The 20270-nt window shown below is 48.6% G+C and overlaps 1 protein-coding gene across 1 annotated transcript; it reads right to left on the bottom strand.

Annotated features, from left to right (window-relative positions):
- Positions 1-1494: 1494 nt before the first annotated feature.
- Positions 1495-19707, bottom strand: LOC308294156 (zinc finger homeobox protein 3-like; the record flags this gene model as incomplete). Its single annotated transcript, XM_080736880.1, has 10 exons — positions 1495-1611; positions 2940-3599; positions 5351-10080; positions 10807-10993; positions 13034-13144; positions 13972-14108; positions 14220-14327; positions 15019-15232; positions 16933-17474; positions 18000-19707. 10 exons carry the CDS (start codon positions 19705-19707, stop codon positions 1495-1497), a joined length of 8514 nt encoding a protein of 2837 aa, XP_080593006.1.
- Between the last annotated feature and the right edge of the window lie 563 nt (positions 19708-20270).

Below are 20270 nucleotides of genomic sequence, written 5' to 3'. Positions count from 1 at the left end.
TCAGAGGTGAAAAGCTCAGATCTTTGAAATACAGCAGTGTTTTTCTAGATATCTTTTTTTTAATACTTTGTCGTGCGTCTTCTGTTTAAAAAGAAAACAGAAACCGAAATCTAGTAGTGTCATGAGCACATTTGAAAACAGAACCGGGTTGAGCTATTGACCTGAGCATAGAAAGCATTTACATTAAATCACATTAACATTGGTAAGCCATTGGTATATTCAAACAGGGCGGAAAGGCAATTAATTCACCTTACCTAAACATATCATATCAAAGCTGTCATAATCTTCCCATAATCATGACACTATTATATCGAAGCAAGACAGTTTTTTTTTTCTTTTTTTTTTATCTCAATCCATAAGATTTATATTAAGAAACTATTACTAAACACACACAATGTAGGTTTTGTAAGTTTGGTTAAAGTTTTCATATACAGTATAATGGTTGAGTGCTATAAAAATAGTTTGTCCCATTGAGGACAAACTGGCCTTTGCTTTCTGTGCTATTTGGGTTGTTATCCACTAAAGGAACATACAAGGTGTACAAACATGTACAACAGAAGACTCATCATTGGCTTGTGAGGGTGGAGCTGCCATAACCAGTCCATTGGTACTCGGCTTCGCTCTCACCCTTTTCACCGTACAGACGTCAGCTCTGCAGTTTGTTATTGAAAAAACAAAAACATAATCAAAAAACATGTTGAAACTAAATCCACAGACATGTAAAATTTTGGTTACGAGCTTTGGAATCTGAGTCAGTCTTTACAAAAGCTCTTGGTGAATACATTATGTCCATTTCAAGGATATTATTCTGGTTTATTTTTTTTCCTCCTTCCTCCTGTTAACTGTTTTGTTTGTTCATTTTTTTTTAAATTATTCATTTTTTTCCCACGTTCTTCAAGTTTTTCTTTTGGAGTTCACTATTTACACTAAAATCTCTTTGACAAATTTCTTTTTTTCCAGCCTGGAAGAAGCTGGGACTACATGCTACACAGCTAGCAGACTAGCACTGTCTGTTTGGAGGGCCCATGGTGGAGTCTGTCGTGCAGACTGAGAGGTAGACTGCAGGTCTAGCTGGGCAGTGAGGTCACACACTTGGAGAATGCTCTTTGGACTCTGTGGCATCCGGTTGGTTTTTCAATAATCAAGGTGAAGTTTGGTTCTCGCAGGGTTTGTTGTGTTCGACTGGTCACAGGGACGAGGAGCTCCGGCAGACAACGGGGAAGGACAGCCCCGGGGGAAAGATAAAGGAAAGCATTGGGGGGAGGCTGCGGGGTAAGAGGACGCGGGTTTGGTCTCTCCATTATTTTGGTTGAGAGAGCTTCTCTTTGGGCCACCGTGGCTCTGTATCTTTGGGGTGTTCAGGTTACAGGTTTGGCAGCAAAGTGGACAGGGTGTAGTTACAGAGGGAGGCATCAAGAAGGGAGGGTCCTGGGGTGGTGGTGGGTTAGGAGCATGGTGAAAAGGAAGCACTGGGACCAGAATGGTCTGCCTCTCTTAAGCTCTGTCTCTCTCCCCTGCCCCAGCGGTCAGCTCAGCCTGTTCCCTTTCCGCCGAGTCAGAGCTCAGGCTCCTGGCCCTCTTCTCCTTGGCCCTGGCATTCTGGAACCACACCTGCAGGTTTGCATAAAAGGTATATGAAGTCATACTTCATGAAACAGCATGAAACAATAGATTTCTGGACTAGAAGCAGGACTTGAACTCATTAAGACCGGGAACGCATCTTTGTCACGTAACCGCTTTAACCATTATTTTTTATACTTTGGCTATTCAAAAAAATAGCAGATGTACAAGCTCGTAGTGCGGCACCGAGTGCCGCAATATGAGCTTGTAGATCTGCTATTTTTGAGAGAAAAAAAACATAGAATTTGTGCAAATCTTTCAATATTTATTCTTTTAAAGCGAACATTTTTAACTCAAATCTTTGCTTCTCTGGGGGTCCCTGGAACAAAACATTTTGAAATGGGGGTCCACGGTCAAATACATATAATTCTTGGAAACATAAAGAAACATAAGTTTTTCATAAAACCATTAAGATTTAGAAGACATTTGTAGGTATTTTTCAAGTCTTAAAGGAGTAGTTCACCCCCAAAATGACTTTTTTTACTATTGATTACTCACACCATGGAGACTTGTATTCAATAATATGTTTTGTTTGGTGTCGCATTCCTAAGACAAAAATCTGATTAGAATAAATGTACCCCCATTGATTTCAGAGATGAACTAGAAGCAGTGCTCTTTCGAGCACAGGTCTCCACCAGGCCAGGCAGCCTGTTATAGCGCCACCATGAGGCTGATTTGAAAAGTTTGATGTGGCATTTCTTCCTCAGCCTAGTGGGAATGTGCGTGCACAATTTCACAATAAGTGAAGTTATAGGTGAAAACATGAATCGGCCTGTTATAGCGCCACCATGAGGCTGATTTGATTTTTCTTAAGTGGCATTTATTCCTCTGCCTATTGGGAATGTGCATGCACAATTTCACCAAAATCGCACACTACGTTCAGGATTTCAGACATTTTATTCAAAACTGACCAATCCTGCAAACTTTGAAAGCCAGTTTTAGCCAATCAGGATGGAATATGGAAAATCTGACACATCCATGTCGATCACATGACTGTAGAGATACTGTCTACTGATTTACGTGATTTTTGGACAAACTCTGTAGGAGTACTGGCAAAAGTTAGTTTTGCAAAAGTCGGCCTCCTGGTGGCGCTAGAACAGGCCCATGTGAAATATTTGGGGCAGAGGTTCTGAATTGGTATCAAGGGAGTGTGTGTGCACAGTTTGGCAGCGACCGGGCCAACGGCGCCGGAGATTAGCTGGTAACGGACAAACGGACGGACGCACGCACGCACGGACGCACGGACGCACGGACGGACGGACGGAGGGGAAAACATACTCTCCCTCAGCCTTCGGCTGGTGGAGACAATGAAACCATACCTGCACTACTCGGTGGGGGAGTCCCAGATCCTGGCCCAGGCCCTCACACTCATGCCTGTTGGGTGTGCGGTGGTTCCTATAGAAGTCTCTAAGCTGGAGGATCTGGAAGTGGCTCATCTGTGTCCGCTGGCGCTGTTGCTGCTGCTGTTGGAGACTCCTCTGAGCTTGTGTCTCACCCCAGTCGAGGCTGGGACCCCCAGAGCCCTCGGGACTTAGAGTCCCTTGGTCTGTCATGCTGGAGGCCTCGTCACATGGATACTCGTCGTCCTCTTCATCAAACTCATCTTCCTCCTCTGGGTTGTTCAGGTCAAAGATCGAAGAGTCAGAGGACGTAGGCGGCTTCATAGATAGCCCTTTATAGCCGAGGTTTGGGATGGGATTGGAGGGGACAGAAGGTCCCGGCCTGTCCATGAGAGAGGACATGGCTATGCTCCCCATCTGACCAGAGGACGCATTATTCATGGAGAAACTGTAGCCTGCTCTTTCAGCCTCTGCCCAGTGACGGGATCTCATGTGGGCATCCAGGGCACTCTTCACTTTGAAGAGAGCTCTGCAGAATGGACAGCGGAGGTGGTTCAGACCCAAACTGAAGCTGGTTCCCAGCCCCGCTGACCGGAACTGTCCCTTTCTCTCTCTGGCTCGTGTGTTCTGAAACCAGACCTGTGAAAGCAGAAAAGGTGTTTATACTTGGCCAATCACAGTGTGTCTTTTCTGGGACTTAAATTCAGTTCAAAGTAGAGTTCTCAAATTCTGCCCGAACCCGACCATACCCGAACCCGACCGACATTTAGGGTAGGGTATGTAAGCTAATTAGTCGGGCCGGGTAGGGCCTCGGGCTCAATGAAAAAATGAAATATTTGTTTTTATTATTCTATTACTATTACTATATGATAGACCCGACCATACCCGACCCGACGTTTTCGGACCGGGGGCCGGGTAGGGCCTCGGGCCTGCCCAGTTAGGGCCCAGTTAGGGCTGGGCCTTCATTTTCAGGCCCGTTGAGAACTCTAATTCAAAGGAGCTTTATCGGCATGAGGAAAGAAACGTTTACATTGGCAAAGCAAGTGCAGCTGGGAAAGAGCCTCTGATTGTGCCTAAAGAACGTCCCCTTCTGTGACGTACAGGCGTGCTTCAGAATTCCGGAAGCTTGCCTTCCATGTTTCCTTCCCTTTTTTACAGACGCCCCAGAGCCGGAGGAGGTGTCTACCTTTTATGTCTAATGCTCACACCTACGTCGCACTGCCAATCTGACCGATGTCTGAATGATAGTGTCGGGGGCTTTGTCAGAGTTCCCGTTGTACCCGTCTATCTATGTCCCTTTTATGCTCATATATGGAGATCTCTTTATCTGCCAGTCCCTGTAGCTTTTATGAATATATAGTATGTCAGCTTTTATGCATATATAGTATGTCATTAGTATATACCCATACCCTGTATATTGGTCGGATCGGCGATTCTGGACAAACGCATATTCGAACGACTCGGTGGCGGGTACCGCACTCCCTCGAGTCCTTGCCTAGGAGGCTGAAGTCGGTCAGTCGCATATTTATGCACATGACCATTTAAGGGCATAGCGGTCAGATGTGTGACTCTGGACACCCAGATCTCCCATACATGCCTAATTGGGTTTGTTTATGGTCTGTTTACGGAATCCCTCAATAACACATAGAGCTAAATAAAATCTAAATTTTCGAGCAAAAAAAGGTGGACTAGTTTCAAGTGCCAAACAATGTGGATGGCAGTAATATAAATAGTAAGACAAAATTCATTTCCCATAGGAATTCACTTTTTTTTGTGTGTGTGTGTGTGTTTTTTTTTTAATCTAAGTATACAAATTGGTAACGAAAAGAATACAAGCAATGATGACTGTGTAAAGCTGAACAAGTTGAAGTTTGAACCAAATTTGTAGCTCTGAACAAAAGATTAGGTGCCAAAAAATGTGGATAGGAGAACTTGTGCTCGCCAAAGCGAGCCCACAATTAACTCAATAAATAGCACTGCTCTCTTCACACTGGATGTGATTTTTTTCAAGTGTTATGCAAAAGTAGTGAAAATAGCCACTCTACACACTCACAACGAGTCATGACGTGTCTAGATGTCTCACTCTCAACTTATGTCTGATGTCTTATTTTTCTATTATTTTAGAAAATATTTGATAAAAAAAATCCTATAATCAGATGCCCAAAATTAGGGAGGCCATGTTGAAAGTTGTTAAGTCTGTCTGTGGTTTTATAAATATTTAACCAATGAAAAGCATGTGACTAAACTATATTTGATCCACTGAAAACAGTCCCCCCTTTTCTTTTCCAACTGAAAAATAATGATTTTGGACATAAATGTTTCCACCCAACATTGATGATATATTAAAGAAAGTCAGGCTAATGTTATTCTGTTGGATTGGTGTGAGGTACCTGCACCACACGTCTCTTGAGGCCCACGTCCCGAGCAATGCCTTCCAGGACTCCTCTGGTGGGGTTGGAGTCCAAGCTGTAGCGCTGGTACAGCACCTCTAACTGCTCAGGGGTGATGGTGGTCCTCTGCCGCTTATCCCTCCTCTGGTCCTCCTCCGTCTCCCTCCCGCCCCCTGGGCCCTCGCAGCTGACATCTGGCACAACCTTTGAGCTTGGCTTCATGGAGGGCATTGAGGTCTGAGACAGGCTGGTGAGGGTGCTGCCGGTGTGTTCGGAGAGCGTGTTCTTGAGGTGCATGTTGTTCATGTGTGGGATCATGGCGTGCGCGGGGTTGGCGTGCATTTGGGGCATGGCGCCCGAGAGCAGCTGGCTGGCTATCAGGGAGTGGTTGGGGTGGAGCATCATGTAAGGCATGTGCCGGTCGGTGAAACCAGGGTGAAGGAGCTGGACCTGGGACTGGGCTGCCAGAAGGTGCCTGGTCTGATGGTCCTGCCACATTTGGAATGAAGGCAGCGACATGGGGCAGAGGGAACACTGGAACTGGGCCTTGGCTTGTTGTGGTAGGGGCTGGTTCTGTGGCTGGGTGTCAGTGGATATGGCTGGCATTGCATTAGGCTTCTGAGTGGTGCTTGTTTCTGACTCTGGGACTTCGGGGAGGGCTGGCTTTCCTAGTGCTGGACTGGAAGGAGGGTTGTTGTGCGAGTTTTCAGGGTTGGACTGAGACTTAGACAGGGCGGTATTGAGAGCTTTTGGAGAAGAATAGCCCGGGGATCTCCCCATGGATATTTCTGGCTGAGATGGAGGCTCAGGCTGCAGCTCTGACTGTGTTGGGGAAAGTATCTGCATAGCGTCACTTTCCTTCCTCTGACTCTGGACTTCTGTAGTGCCGTTTTGGATCCGAGTGGTGGCCTGGCTCCTCTCACTTTGAACTGAAGTCGTATCATCAACTTGCTTCTTGTTACTAACGGAGGTTGGCTCATTTTTCACAGGGGTGTTTTCACTCTCAGGAGGGGAGTCCTGAGCGACAGGTGAGTCGGGGTGGGTGTAATACTCATAGGTCAGATCCATGGAGTTTTCATTCTGATGTTCTCCTTGCCTTTCATCACCGCAGTCGTCATCGTCATTCTTAGAGCAGCCTCCTCTGTGTCTGTGAGTGTTTTCCATCGGGGTCTTCCCCTCTGCCCCGTCCTCCGTCCCTCTGTCTTGATGTTTGCGGGCTCTCTGCCTGGCATTCTGGAACCACACGACGATGATTCGGTTGGGGAGGGACAGCAGAGCGGACAGCCTGTCATATTCTTCCTCTCTGGGATAGGGCGTGGCCTCAAACACTCCCTGAAGCGTGTCCAGCTGTTGCTCGGTGAAGCGGGTACGAGAGGAGCGACGGCCTCTGTGGGGGTCTAGTCTCTGGGGCTGTGGGGAATGGCTGGCAGGGAGCCCAGGGGACACTGACAATGGAAAATCTACCAAAGGCTGGGGTTGTATCACTTCCTCCTTGGACTCCTCTAGCGCTGTAGTGGGTGGGTTATTAAAGTTGTAGGGGGAGTCCTTATCTCTCTGCCTTTCCTTAAATAGGGTGTTGCGGAACCAGTGTTTGATGACTTTATGAGGCAACCCGGAGAGGGCAGACATCTGGCTGACCTCTTCCTCACTGGGAAGACTGTTGATGTCGAAGTTATTTCTCAGGACACCCAGCTGCTCCTCTGAGATGCGCGTCCGTGCTCTCTTATTCTGCTGCTGCTCTGGCAGTGCTGGACTGGCTTGGGCTTGTTGTTGTCCCAGCAGTACCGGGCTCGTCTGCGACGGCTGGCCGAGTAATGTGGAACTGAGCTGAGGCGGTTGCCCCAGCAATGCCGGGCTAATCTGTGGCTGTTGCCCTAGCAACACTGGGCTGAGCTGGGATTGGTAGAGTTTGGCCAGGTCAGAGGTCATACCAGTATCCAGCCAGGGCTGGGAATGGAGAGCCAAAGACTGCATCATAACAGGCGAGAGGAGAGACAAATCCATAGGGAAGGGCAGAGGGGGCAGTGGGAGCTTAGGTAAGGAGAGAGGGGGTAGGGGAAGTTGGGGTAAGGATAGAGGAAGCATGGGCAGTTTGGGTAAGGAGAGGGGTGTGGTTTTAGCCTGGGGTGTAGCTTGAGAGCTGACTGGAGGAGCCCCTGCTTCCTCCTGCTGTGGAGATATTTGTGGTTGGACAGGAGATGAAGGAGGGGAAGGTACATGGACTGATGCCGGTATGTCTATAACCACGGCACAAGGATTAGGCAAGGGATCTGAAGCTGTGGGTACAGGAGAAGGTGGCTGGGGTTTAACCAATTCTGGTAGAGGTTCTGGTTCTGGGGGAGGGGCTGGTGCTGTTTCTGGGGTGGCAATAACTGAAGTCTCCGTAGGCGCGGGCTGCGCAAGTGGGTACAGCCGGTCGTATTCCTTCCTGTACTCTCTGGAAAACCTCTCCAGCACATTGGTGGGAAACAGCAGCCTGTGGATATACTCTTGGTGGCTTTTCAGCACCAGGGCATCTGAAAACAGCTTCCCACAATCTGTACACTTTTCTCCCTCGCCACAACATTCTGCCTTTGCTGGCTTGTCTTGTTTGTCACACCTTTTCCCCTCAGGCAGTCTATACTCCACTCCATTACCTGCTTCTCCCTGTCCATTCTCCTCTTTGCACTCAACCTTTCCATTCTGTTGTTCCCTAAGGTCTTCTGTCTTCTCATCCAAGCAGACCTCCATCTCTTTAATGTCAGTGTTCTCTTGTCCCTCTGGTGCAGCTTGGAATGCTATCTTTAGCTGGTGTCTTTGTCTGCTCTGTATATACTGCAGGGCCAGCTCATAGCCATAGGTCTGCAGCAAGGCTCGGACAGGCTCCCCATTCACAGCAGCATAGGGAACCCTGGGAGGGAGGAACTCAGATCCAACATTATTAAGGGAAGAGGAAACAGGGCTGCCGACGTTTGGTTTGGCTTCCTCCTGCTGCTTCTCAATTTTCACAGGAGAAACGGTTGTTTCTTTCTTTTCCTCGTGTAGACTGGATGAGTTGGGTTCTGCCTCTGCCTGCTTAACGGAAGCACTGCCAGCTACTTCATCCTTCAGCTCACACTGCTCCTGATCACATGGTTGGGTTACATATGAGGTACTTGTTTTCTGTGTTTGATCCTCCTCTAGCTGAAATTTGGGCTCACACATAGCCTCGCTCTTAAGCTGCTCCATCAAGGTGTAGTTGGCGGGGTCTGACTGGTTGAGTTCGAGGCTCTTCAGAGTTAAATCTGGGTTAAGTTGCACATCTCCAGAGAGGTAAAAAGGTAAGAGTAGCTGCTGCTGCAGAGACAGCAGGTTATCCGCTGCTAGAGGGAAGTGTTGCTTCAGGAAGCTCTCTGGTCCTAAAGAAAGGTGCTGTAGCAGTGCTGGGTTGAAGAGCTGGGACTGGAGTAGCGCTGTGTGCTGCTGTAATTGGGCCTGTGCCTGGGCTTGGGCCTGGGCTAACTGCTGCTGTTGCAGCAGCATTAGATGGTTTCTGGACGCTAGCATCTCTGCAACTCTCTTCTTAGCCTGGTGGCTGTCAGCGTGTCCAGGGAGGGCGAGCTGTGGCTCAGCCGCTGTGCTAGGGCCTAATAAAGCGGAAGTGGAGGGGTTTACTAGATCTTTCCTCTTTGCTAAAGGCAGACCCTTGGGGGCCTCCTCTCTGGTGGTAGCAGCAGTGGAGGCTGGGGGCGGAGCCGCCGAGCCGGACGACGGGGTCTGCGGCGCCATGTTCTGCGCCGCACGGGCTCTGGTCTGGTGGAGGACAGAACGAAGGTGGATGTCAAGGGTGGAGCTCTGGCTGTAGCCCACTCCACACAGTCGGCAGCGGAACGGCCTAGGGTCCGGGCCCCGGGGAGCCTCGGGGGTCGCGAGGCCCGGGGTTCCAGAGTCCTGTAGGGCCCGTCTGGCCCGGTGCAGGTGGGAGACCGAGTTAAAGTGGACCAGGAGAATGGTCTTCTGCGTGAAGGACTCGGAACATACGGTGCATTTGTAGGGCCGGGATGGATCCAGATAGCGGTCCATGCTGGGGTTGAAGCTCCTTTTCACATGAGCACTGGGGTCCTCCTGCTGCTCTTTCTCTGCCTCCACTATATCCTCCTCTACTCCATCAACTTCAGCAACCATTTCGTTCTCATCAATCTTCCCCTCCTGTCTCTGTTCCTCCTTTCCCTCCGCGCCCAGCGCTTCGCTCTCCATCTCTTCATCCTCGCCGTCACCTGCTTCTTGACCCACCTGAGGTGACAAGCTAATCTCTTGCTGAACCAAGCAGCTTGCGCTCTGCGCCGCCTGCGTTTGAGCAGCATGGGGCGGCGGTGGCACGGGGAGCGTGTGCGTGTGCATGCTGTTTGTGTTGTCCAGCTGCGAGTGTGTGTTCTGCATGTGTCTCTGCAGGGCCTCCTGGCTGCGGCAGCGCCTGGAGCAGAGGGGGCACTCTGTCGCCGCCCTCATGGCGTGGTACTGCCAGTGCAGCTGCAGCTTCTCCTGAGTGGGGAAGGCCAGGCTGCACCTGCTGCAACGGAAGCGGTAACCATGGCGATCGGAGGGGGGAGGCGCATCGCCGGGCGGGGAGTTGGGTGGGGAGGGGGGCGGAAGCTGCGTGGGGGACTGGGGAGCGGGTCTGCTGTTGGAGGGGTGAGTGCTGTCTTCCAGGGGTGGGGTGAGCAAAGCTGTGACATCTTTGGGTGCGGCTTCATCTTCCTCAGTGTTATCCACTGCAAAAATCAAAACAAAACACACAAACGTTACATTTGCAAAATGCTCAGAATTGCCTCAATGTTCAGCACTAGAGCCAATTCTAGTATTAAGATAAAATGAATATATATTTTTTGTATTTGGAGATGCCGTTTGGTTTTTATCACTACCCAATCAAAAGGATGAAGAAGAGCCTTTTTAATCCATGTAGGCCTAGAATTATTGAATGCTTTAACTATTGAAAAATAGCAGATCTACAAGCTCACAGCGCGGCACCGAGTGCCGCGCTGCAAGTCGTGGAAATTTGTGCAAATCTTTGAATATATGTATTTTTAGAGCGAACATTTGTAACTCAAATATTTGCTTCTGGGGGGTCCCTGATACAATATGTTTAGATGGGGGGGGGGGGGGGTACATATCATTTTGGGGGTCCATCACATGAAAAGGTTTGAGCACCGCCGACATAGAAACATATCTTTTTCAAAAAACCTTAGAAGGATTCAGAAGACACTTATGAGAATCGGGTCAAAATACCGGTATTCAAAGACTTGCACACATTTTCACGATTTTTCAAAAATAGCAGATCTACAAGCTCGCAGCGCGACACTCGGTGCTGCGCTGTGAGCTTGTATATCTGCTATTCTTTAATAGCTAAAGCATAAAATGATGCGGAATAATGCGCACCCGCTCTAAATGGCTTAAAAAACATGCACATACAGTAATAACATGGGTTCTAAAACACCAACCGTTGTCTTTTGGGGAGTCGACAGCGGCGGCGGGGGAATCTGCTGCGGGGGAGTCATTTATATTTATGTTATTCAAACGGGAGCTGTGTTTTTGGGAGCGGTTTGAGCGAGAGTCGGTCTCAGTCTGTTGTTCGGTCTCCGGAGGAGGCTCTGGCTGGTCCATGGACGCATTGTTGGACGGTGTCACCTGGGGAAAGAATCAAAAGTGATGCTCCGTCAGTTTGCGTCTTCCCCGAACCGTGTCTTGCGAATTAGGCTCAACGCCGCTTCCCCTTCGCGGGGACTGAAACATTATTGAACGCTACCCCATCTTTTCTTACCCCAACATTATGAATAAAATATGTTCAAATTGTATAATGGAAAAATAGCAAGGTGTATAAATATAACAGGGGAGTGTGTGTGTGTTCCACTGTCCCAATATCATAAAACATTTAACCGTCTGAATATCTAAGTGTGCGGTTACAGTACATCTTAAACCTCTGCGTTGCTGCACTGCATGCAGCAAAGCACATATATTTTGTAAGAACTGGATGGTGGTGAGGATATGCAGGTCTGCCCTTCAGCTCCGACGACACCCTCTGACATGGCCCGAGGGTTTAATAAAACTTTACTGAGCTGAATAATGAATTTATTTAAAATCGTTCTTCATATAGAGCACCCCCCCCCTCCCTCCCCACCTACCCAGCACCCACCCACCCACACACATCTCTGTCCCTGCAGCTCCAACAGAGAGAGAAAATAGTATATCTGCGTGAGCGGCTAGCTAGCCCTAAAGGAGAGGACAGAACAGCCAAAGATGAGATTTACATGACAAGAGTGTTCTCCGCATAACAGCTTCATAAGAGACACACACGCGCGCACGCACACACACACACACGCACACGCACACAGTCATTGCAGAGAAAACTGAAGGTCAGGCTTAATCTAGAGAGCGTAATTGGAAAGCAAGGTACATAATGGCCATCATCACCTCAGTCTGAATTAATGAACCTCAATTACTATCAGAGAGAGTGAGAGAGGGAGGGAGATGAGGGTGGTGGTGGTGGGGTGTGGGGGGGGGTAAAGGGCGTAGGATATGAAAGAGGGGGAGAGGAGAGGGTGAGAGAGAGAGAGAGGGGGACGAAGTGAGGGGCAATGAACAAAATAAAAAGAGAGAAACCGCTTCGTAGAGAGGATGGGAGGGGCAACGCATTGAGAGAAATTGAGGGAGAAAGAGAGAGAGAGAGAGAGAGAGAGAGAGAGAAATTGGGAGACACAGGAATGGAGGGAGGGGTATGAACAAAAACTGGAGAGAGGGAGAGAGACTGCAGCAAACGGAAGGATAGGAGTAACGGGTGGGTGGGTGGGTGAGAGGCAGGAGGGAGGGAAGGAGGGGCAACAAGAGGGGGAGAAAGGGTGAAAAGCAGGCAGTGAAGTGGAGGCAGAGAGAGAGAGGGAGAGACAAAGACCACTTAGCATACGGGGGCCAGGGAGATGGAGGACGGTGATGTGGATAGATGACCAGTCTTTGTTAGCTGGAGAGACACAGTAAAAAGCACTGCCCCCCCCCCCCCCCCCCCCCCCCCCTCTTTTAGCTTGACTGCACTTCTGGTAATAGAGGGCTACTTAAACATGCATTATAGAAGCACTGGCTTTTTCCCCTCAGTCAGTCAGTCAGTCAGTCAGTCAGTCAGTCAGTCAGTCAGTCAAGCCCCTCTCCGACTCTCTCTCCCTCTCTCTCTCCCTCTCTCTCTCTCTCTCTCTTGCTCTTCCATTCTGAAAGATGTACACACACATACATAGCATGCACGGCTGCATCGAAGATGATAGCGGGAGCTACTTAAACATGCATTAAAAAAGCACAGCCTTTCTCTCTGGTGCCTTCTTAATGGAATTGTCTCCCTACATTTCACTGCCCCCCCCCCTCAACACACACACACACACACACACACACACACACACACAGTCTCACAGACACACACACAAACACACACGCACGCACGCGATTTGGCTGCTCATTTCCTCCCGCTTTCTGATCAAAGGTACGCAGGATGAGTACACAGTGAAATCCTCCGTGTCTCTATCCATTTGTAACTCTGAGAGTGTACAAATGCACCCTTACGGGTCCATTTTGGTTAAATGTGTACACTTGCAGAGTTAAAGTACACTGAAGATTTTACTGTGTATACACAAGCAAGCAAATTCACATGTTTGTATTGTTGTGCACACAGACATGCAAACGCCTTACCACGCTGATGAGCTTGTCCACGCAGTCCTGGGCCACACTGTGCAGGTGCGTCAGATGTCTTTTCAGGTGTGGGTATGGGAGTTTGACCTGGCACAAAGGGCACTGGACAGTCTAAAACAACAACAGTGTGGTTAGAAACACGTTGAACCACATGAACCCTAGCAGTGTCCTATTCTGGGGTGAACATTTGGTGAAAATAGCAGATCTACTGTACAAGCTCACAACACGTTACACAGTGAGCTTGTAAATCGTTTATTTTCACCCAAGGTATTTGGTGTTGATGGAAAAAGGTGTGGTGGCCTGGTATAGACCACTGAGGCACACAAGTAAAGGAAGTATGTAACTAAAGTTTTTTCTTTTTTTTTCACAAATAAAATGACATTTTTGATTATGTTAATACAATATATTGTCGTTGTCTGGTGGAAATCTTGTATGTCCAAAACCGTTTGTTTTGTATTTACCATTTTAAAAATGAGTTAAACTTGTGTGCTTTTAGATCTGCTGTTTTCACTACTTTTGTGCAACTGCCTTGTATGTTGAAGCAGGGCTTTACTTTGCGAAGATATTTACAAATTTGAAACTTGGAGATACAAGGTTTCTGCCCAACAGTGATTTTTTGAATAATATTGTTTTTCAGAAAGCTTAGGTCAGGCCTAAATGGGTTAACTATGAGGGGAGATGACCAGGAGGCAGTCAAAGGATTTACCGTTTCGGATTAGTCCTCTATTATTTGTGCCACTATTTCTGTATTCCTCACATTCTACTGGAAGCAAATAATTAATTCAAATGTGTGCAGTAGCCCTTGTGTTTGTCTTTTTAATGTCTCTATTTGAATGTGATGTTAATCTGCACTGGTGACAACGTGAATTTAATTGTGTTTCGGCGTCATCGTAATCATTTTGGAACCCACTTTTATGTTGAAATACTGTCATGTTCACCTGCTGGTTCTCAGTTTGCTGGTGTATTCTAGGGCGTTTAGGAGAGAGGGGGTTTTCTGTTTCCTCAAACCCAGAGGATGGACGCTTGACTGGAGGAAGCAGGTCTCTCTTCTCCCTTTCATCACCAAGGGTTTCATCTTCAAGAGGGGAAAAAAAACATATTGGCGTAAATATGCGAAGATTAAGCTTAATTCTATTTAATGTCAGTATTTTAAAATGTAATATGATGGTTTTAGAGGCAACCCAACCTATTTCTTTAGGAATCTGCTTCACACCCAGGTTCCATGTGTCTTTGGTTTGGTCCAGAGGTCCGGTGGTGGTTTCGCTGCAAGGTTCCATGTCCTCACTCAACTCTCCTGGGGACAGGGGGTAAGACAAATAATCGTATTAACTTGCATACGTGGCTGTACATATGTCCTTGCCAGGTCTCTGGCTAATGGCAGTTTATATGACCCTCTAGACAGCACCGCTGAATAAAGACCAATGTCTTCGAAGCACACTCCACTCCCCTCGCTTGCCTCCGTACCCTATTGATCAGGAATTGATTCTTCATTAGATTCCCTTCAGAGGTGGAGTGGAGTTAATACAGACTTAGAGCACATCAGTTCACCCCGATAGGGATAGGTCTTAATCCACACAGAGACTAGACACCGGATAGACCTCGTTCGCAAACAAAGTGCTGAAACCATTAATTCCTGTGGTTAAACTGTCAAAGGGACACACGCCAAAGCATGGCAGTCCCTTGCATTTATCTCCCACTGTTTTCTTTGGTGACCAGCTCGACCCCCTCCTCTCCGTTTCCAAGGAATTCTATTGGTCCATTGATTAGCAGGTGCTAGTTAGCTGTTGTCGGGGGTGATTGGGGATGTAACAAGGATGTGTATCGACTAATCAATTTACCTGATCAATATCTGACCAGCAGCCATTATTCATTTTCTTTTCATGTTATTCCTCTGTCCTGTCTCTGGTGTGAGCAAACACAGGCACTCTCTCTCTCTCTCTTTCTCTCTCCTTCCCACAAACACAATTCATATAGAGCTGTCGTACCAGTGACATCGTCAGGGCTTTTCCTGATGGTAAAAATGGCTGCCAGCTCCTCTCCTCCCATTGGCTGCAGCTGTAGCAGGCCCTCCCTCTGTTGGTGAGTCGGCGTTTGACTGTGTTTCAGTAGTTGGAGTTTGGACAAGGAAGAGTGGTTGCAAAGCAGACAGTGGAACATCCACGAGCCTCCGTCAACCTCACCATCATACTGCTGCAGGAACTGTAAGCACACAGAGAAATAATGCAAAACACAATTAGAACATGTCGCTTCGTTATAAGTCTGTAAAATGGCTTGTTGTTCTTAAACACTCCACCAGAGAGGGGGTTTTCTTGTTTGTGCTTTAACTCAGTGGTTCTCAACCTTTTCAGGCCGTGACCCCCAAAATAATCATGTTTTAACTGGGGACCCCCCACTCTATGAGCACTAAGAGTCTAGGCATTACATTTTGTATAACACGGTTCTATTGTGAAAATAGCAGATCTACATGCTCACAACGCCTCTCAACACGAGCCGTTGTAAGCATGTAGATCGGCTATTTTCACAATTTCTGCCTCAAGTATTTGACAGTTTGACCAATGTTTAATTTGTCATTTTAGAAGTATTAAAAAGTCCTTAAATTGTCACTTTAGAAATGTGCATATACCCTCTATACACTTAAACTTTATGTTGGTTTGTTTATGGTTGAGTGAGGAAAACTATTTTGGACAGTTAATAATCTGGGGACCCCCAAAATAATTTGGGGACCCCCTTGGGGGTTGAGAACCACTGGCTTTAACTGACAATGGAGTGTGGACAGGCAGGAAGGATGATATGCAACACACGCCCTGAGACAGGAATTAAACGCAGGATGTTGCAGTTCTGTGGTCTGCACACTGACTTGTTTTAAAACACAGAGAGTGATTTAAAGGACCATACCAGCTGTCTGGCATGTTTAGCCAACTGACTGAAACACTCAAGGTATACTTGACTTTACTGCCGACCATTTTTCAAAGTATACCACAGCAGTTGGTTTGATTTTAGAGGAAGCCGCTCGATGCCACTCATTTCAGTAAATTATGACTATGAACATCTAAAGAGACTTGAAAGCTCAGGTCTCCAACACAGTAAACTTCATGGTACCTTTATTGTTGTGCTTTAATGTATTTTATGTGAAGTGATTAAAAAATAGCCCCTTGAGACTTACAAAACCATGTGACATGATGCTTTGTCAGCTTGTAGAGCTGCTATTTTTGCAAAAAAAAAAGAGGATAAAACTAATTTTTTGAATAATTTAGAGAATTTGACCAAATTAGCGACACAAGGGCTAACCAATGGTTAACTGCATAATGTTGTTTAGCCAACACTGACTCAATTATTCAGGTAAGTTCGGTAACGTTTTAACAATGAAGGAGAAAAGCAGGAAAGAATCTTTGTGTACAATATATGGCCAAAGCTGTGAATAGACAATGATGAGTATTGGCGGCGGTATGGTCCTGTAAAACAGTGGTTCTTAATCTGTGGGTCAGGACACCCAGGGGGGTCCCCAGATGATTTGTGCAACACTCAACAGTAAAGTGTAAGTGTATACAGGGTATCTACACATTTCTAAAGTGACAATTTTAGGACCTTTTTGATACTTTAAAAGGAAACAAAACCATTATTGCGTCAAAAGTAATAAACATATTAAAAAAAAGTCAAATATGAACTAAGAACCTCCAAAGATTTTCACAATATTATGAGTCTGTGGAACCGAGTCAAACTAAATGTAATGCTTCAACTCCTACAATTCCAAGTGCTTGTCAGGGTTGGGGGGGGGGGGGTCCCCCAGTTCAAATATGATTATTTTGGGGGTTGTTACGGCCTAAAAAGGTTGAGAACCACTGCTATAGGACACCTTGGTTGAGTGTATCTGAACATGAATTTGCTTTGTGTGTACTGACTCTGTAGACCCTGACGCTGGCCTCGTGGTGCGAGCTGACGGAGTGTCCCCGAAGCTTCTCCAGACTGCTGGTCACGTAGTCACACAGGCTGCACCGCAGCTGGACCGGGTTGCCCTTGGCGAGGAGGGCCGCCCCCTCCTGACCCCTGTCCGCTCCGCCCTCCTGGAGGTGGGCGGCCAGCTGGTACCTGGTGCGGTGTCTGTCCGTCTGGCAGTGCAGGGAGAAGTTAGCCCTCAGCGGGGTGGTGTACCCGCACAGCCTGCAGTGGCAGCCGCCGGCGACCAGGGAGCACCACTCGGACTGGGGCAGGGAGCGAGGGGCGTTCAGGTGCTGCTCCGCAGACTCCAGGCTGTCGCAGGAAAAGCTGGAGCACACCAGGCACTGGAACACACCTTGGGAGAGCGGTGCGGAGGGGGACAGGGGAGGGGCGGGAGGGGGCGAAGGGGAGGGGGACGGCGAGGGAGTGAGCGTGGACCCGAGGGTGACCGGTTGCTCGGCGACTTGTTGGCTGGTCAACCGCATGGTCAGGGACAACTCGCCACCTTAAAAACATAAGACACACGGAGAAAACGTAACAAAGAAATCAAAATCTTCTTCAGTTCAATTGAACGAAATCACAGCATAAATGAACCTTTATGTATGGCTAGGGATGGGACGATATGAAAATGTCATAACACGATTATTGTGACCAAAGAAATTGCGATTTACGATATTATTGCGATAATCAAAATATCCCCAAAATCCATTATCCTGGGGCGGAACAATTGCCAAAAAATAGCCGATCTACAAGCTCACAACGTGTTGCAACGTGAAGCGTTGTGAGCTTGTAGATCGGCTATTTTTTTTAAAGACTGTATCAAAGTACCTTTTACCAATTATAGAGGGTTTAAGTGGTACCGGATATGCAGCTCTGCAAATAAAAGGTGAACTGATCCCAGTGCATGACGGAGGACGATATCACGATAAATTAAATCTCCACGATACGATTATCGTGAGTGTTTTTTATCACGATAAACGATAATATTGCTTAGCGTCCCATCCCTATGTATGGCATCATGATTCCTCACCTGTGTTTTGCAGGTGTTTGAGCTGGGGAGTCAGAGTCCTGCATTGGGACAGATAGTAGCCTCTCTGGAGCCGCAGCATGTTGTGTGTGTGTTTCTCACTGGTGGTGTGTATGCGCAGGTTGCGGGCGATGCTGGTCTCGTAGTCGCACACGTCACACCGCCACCGTTTGCCGTGGGAGTGCGCGTGCGGTGCGGGTTGCGTGATCTTGCCGGCGGGCTGGGTGACGGGTGTGTGCGCGGGGAGCGCGAGCTTGTACGACTGCTCGTCTGCCATGTGACCGTTGGACGAGCCCCCGTTGTGGGCGGTGTGGGAAGCGTGCGCGTGGCCGTTGGAGAGTCCCCCGCTCTGCACATTGTTCAGGTGTTTGTCCGACTGCATGTGTATGCTGAGGTTGCCTTTCGATGAGGTAGCGTAGTCACACACCTCGCAGCGGTAGGGCTTGTAGCCACAGGCGTAGGTCTCGCCGCGGGCCAGGCGAGGGTGAGGCTTCCCCGAGCTGCAGTACCCGCACGCGCCTCGCGTGGCGCCGCCACACATACACTTCCCCGCGGTGTTGCCGCACACACACTGGCCAGCCGTCTCGGGGTGTTTCTCCTTCATGTGGACCTGCAGTGTATGCTGGGACTTGTAGTGCCAGTTGCACTTGGGACATTTTAGCGTCTTGCAGGAGTTGCGTGAGTGCATTATGGTCATGTGGCTAGTCAGGGAATTGGGAGAGAGGTCTTGGTTGAGGTTTTTAAGGACAGCTTCCGCGTCTTCGCCCCCATCTTTGTCTCTCTCGTCATCCGCCTCTTTCTCTACCTGGCTGTCATTTGGTTCTGGAGCTTTGGCACCAACTCCATTAGCAATGGAAGTGTGAGGAACCCCTGCCGACTCATCATCCTCGGTGGGCGTGTCGTCAGACTCTGTGCCCGCCAGGGGGAACGCCAGGGCAAACTGCTGGGACTTAAAGCTCTGAGGAAACCCAGAAATCCAGCCCTGATCTCCCCTAATGTCTTTTACCTCTGTCTCGCTCAGCGGGGCGGAGGAGGAGGAAGGACAAGTGAAGTGCTTTGGAGAGGTGGCGAGAAGAAGGGAGGGCTTTGGAGAGGTGGAAGGAGAAGGGGAGGGCTTTGGAGAGGCGGTTGTTTTGCTGTCGGGTGTGCCGCTGGCCATTGCAGTGCTGGAAGAAGAGCTGTGCTGGCTCTGTTGAGGTAATAAAGAACATTTGGATTTGGTTTGGCTTTGGTTTGAGATGGCCTCCTCTTCCTCTTCTTCCTCCTCTCCGTCTCCGCCGCCGAGGGCTGCTGGGAGGCCCCCGGCGAACGACTCCGCTCCCCCGCCCGCGTACGCCTCCTGTTCTTTCTGCTCGTCGTGCCCTAAAGGATATCCGTCCCCGTCGTCGTCTTCCGTCCGCTGCTTCTTCTGACACCCTACATTCCCCTGTAAATGTCCGCCTGCTCCTTTCCCCTCTCTCCGCCGGGTCTCTCCTCTGGCCTGGAACCCCTCTGCCCCCTCCCCCGCCTCCGCCTCCTCCTCCTCCCGACGGGGAGGCCGGGTCGGGGGCTCTTTGGCAGGGGCCGAGGCTGAGGTACGAGAAGACGACCCCTGCTCAGGAATGACCGCCGCCGGGGTCAGGAGAGGAAGAGATAAAGCCTGGGGGCTGAGGTCAGCATCTCTCTCCTCTCCTGCCCCGGCTCCCTCCCCTCCTCCCTCACCGCTGTCCATACCACGGGCTACAGCAGCCACTCATCACCACCACACCTGTATGACAGAGAGAGAGAGAGAGCAAAAGAGACAGAGGGAAAAAGAAAAATGGAAATAAACAATGGAGAAAGGAGTAAATAATATTGCATAACACTGGAGGCCATTGATTAGGGTCCCTGGGCAGCATCTGTTCAATACAGCTTTCACAGTGCAACACAAGAGCCCGGTTACTCAGGGGTTAGCGTTAGCCCTTAATGGGAAAATCAATAGCATGAGCGCTAAACTAGGTGGAGGAATGTGGGTAAAGGCTACACGGGAGGTCTATAATATTCCTGCGGGGATTGGATTATATAAAGAACCAAAGACTTCCAAGCTAAAGGGGCTTCGACTAAATTGCCATGCTTAGATAAAAGAGGATAGAGGAACATGGTTTTAAGCCTGTGTTAGATTCACTGCCTGGTACAGAGATCAGTACTGAAATGGTATGGGAATCATATGGAACCTATGCATAGCACAAACTGTATCAACCACAGTGTAATTACAAGTAAGGAGAATACACAGACTCTTAAGTGGCATTGTTTATA

The sequence above is a fragment of the Nannobrachium achirus genome (assembly GCF_963921795.1).
Source record: "Nannobrachium achirus genome assembly, chromosome: 11".
Classification (NCBI taxonomy): domain Eukaryota; kingdom Metazoa; phylum Chordata; class Actinopteri; order Myctophiformes; family Myctophidae; genus Nannobrachium; species Nannobrachium achirus.
Note: the sequence above shows the minus strand (reverse complement) of the source record. Positions and strands in the feature narration are given on the sequence as shown.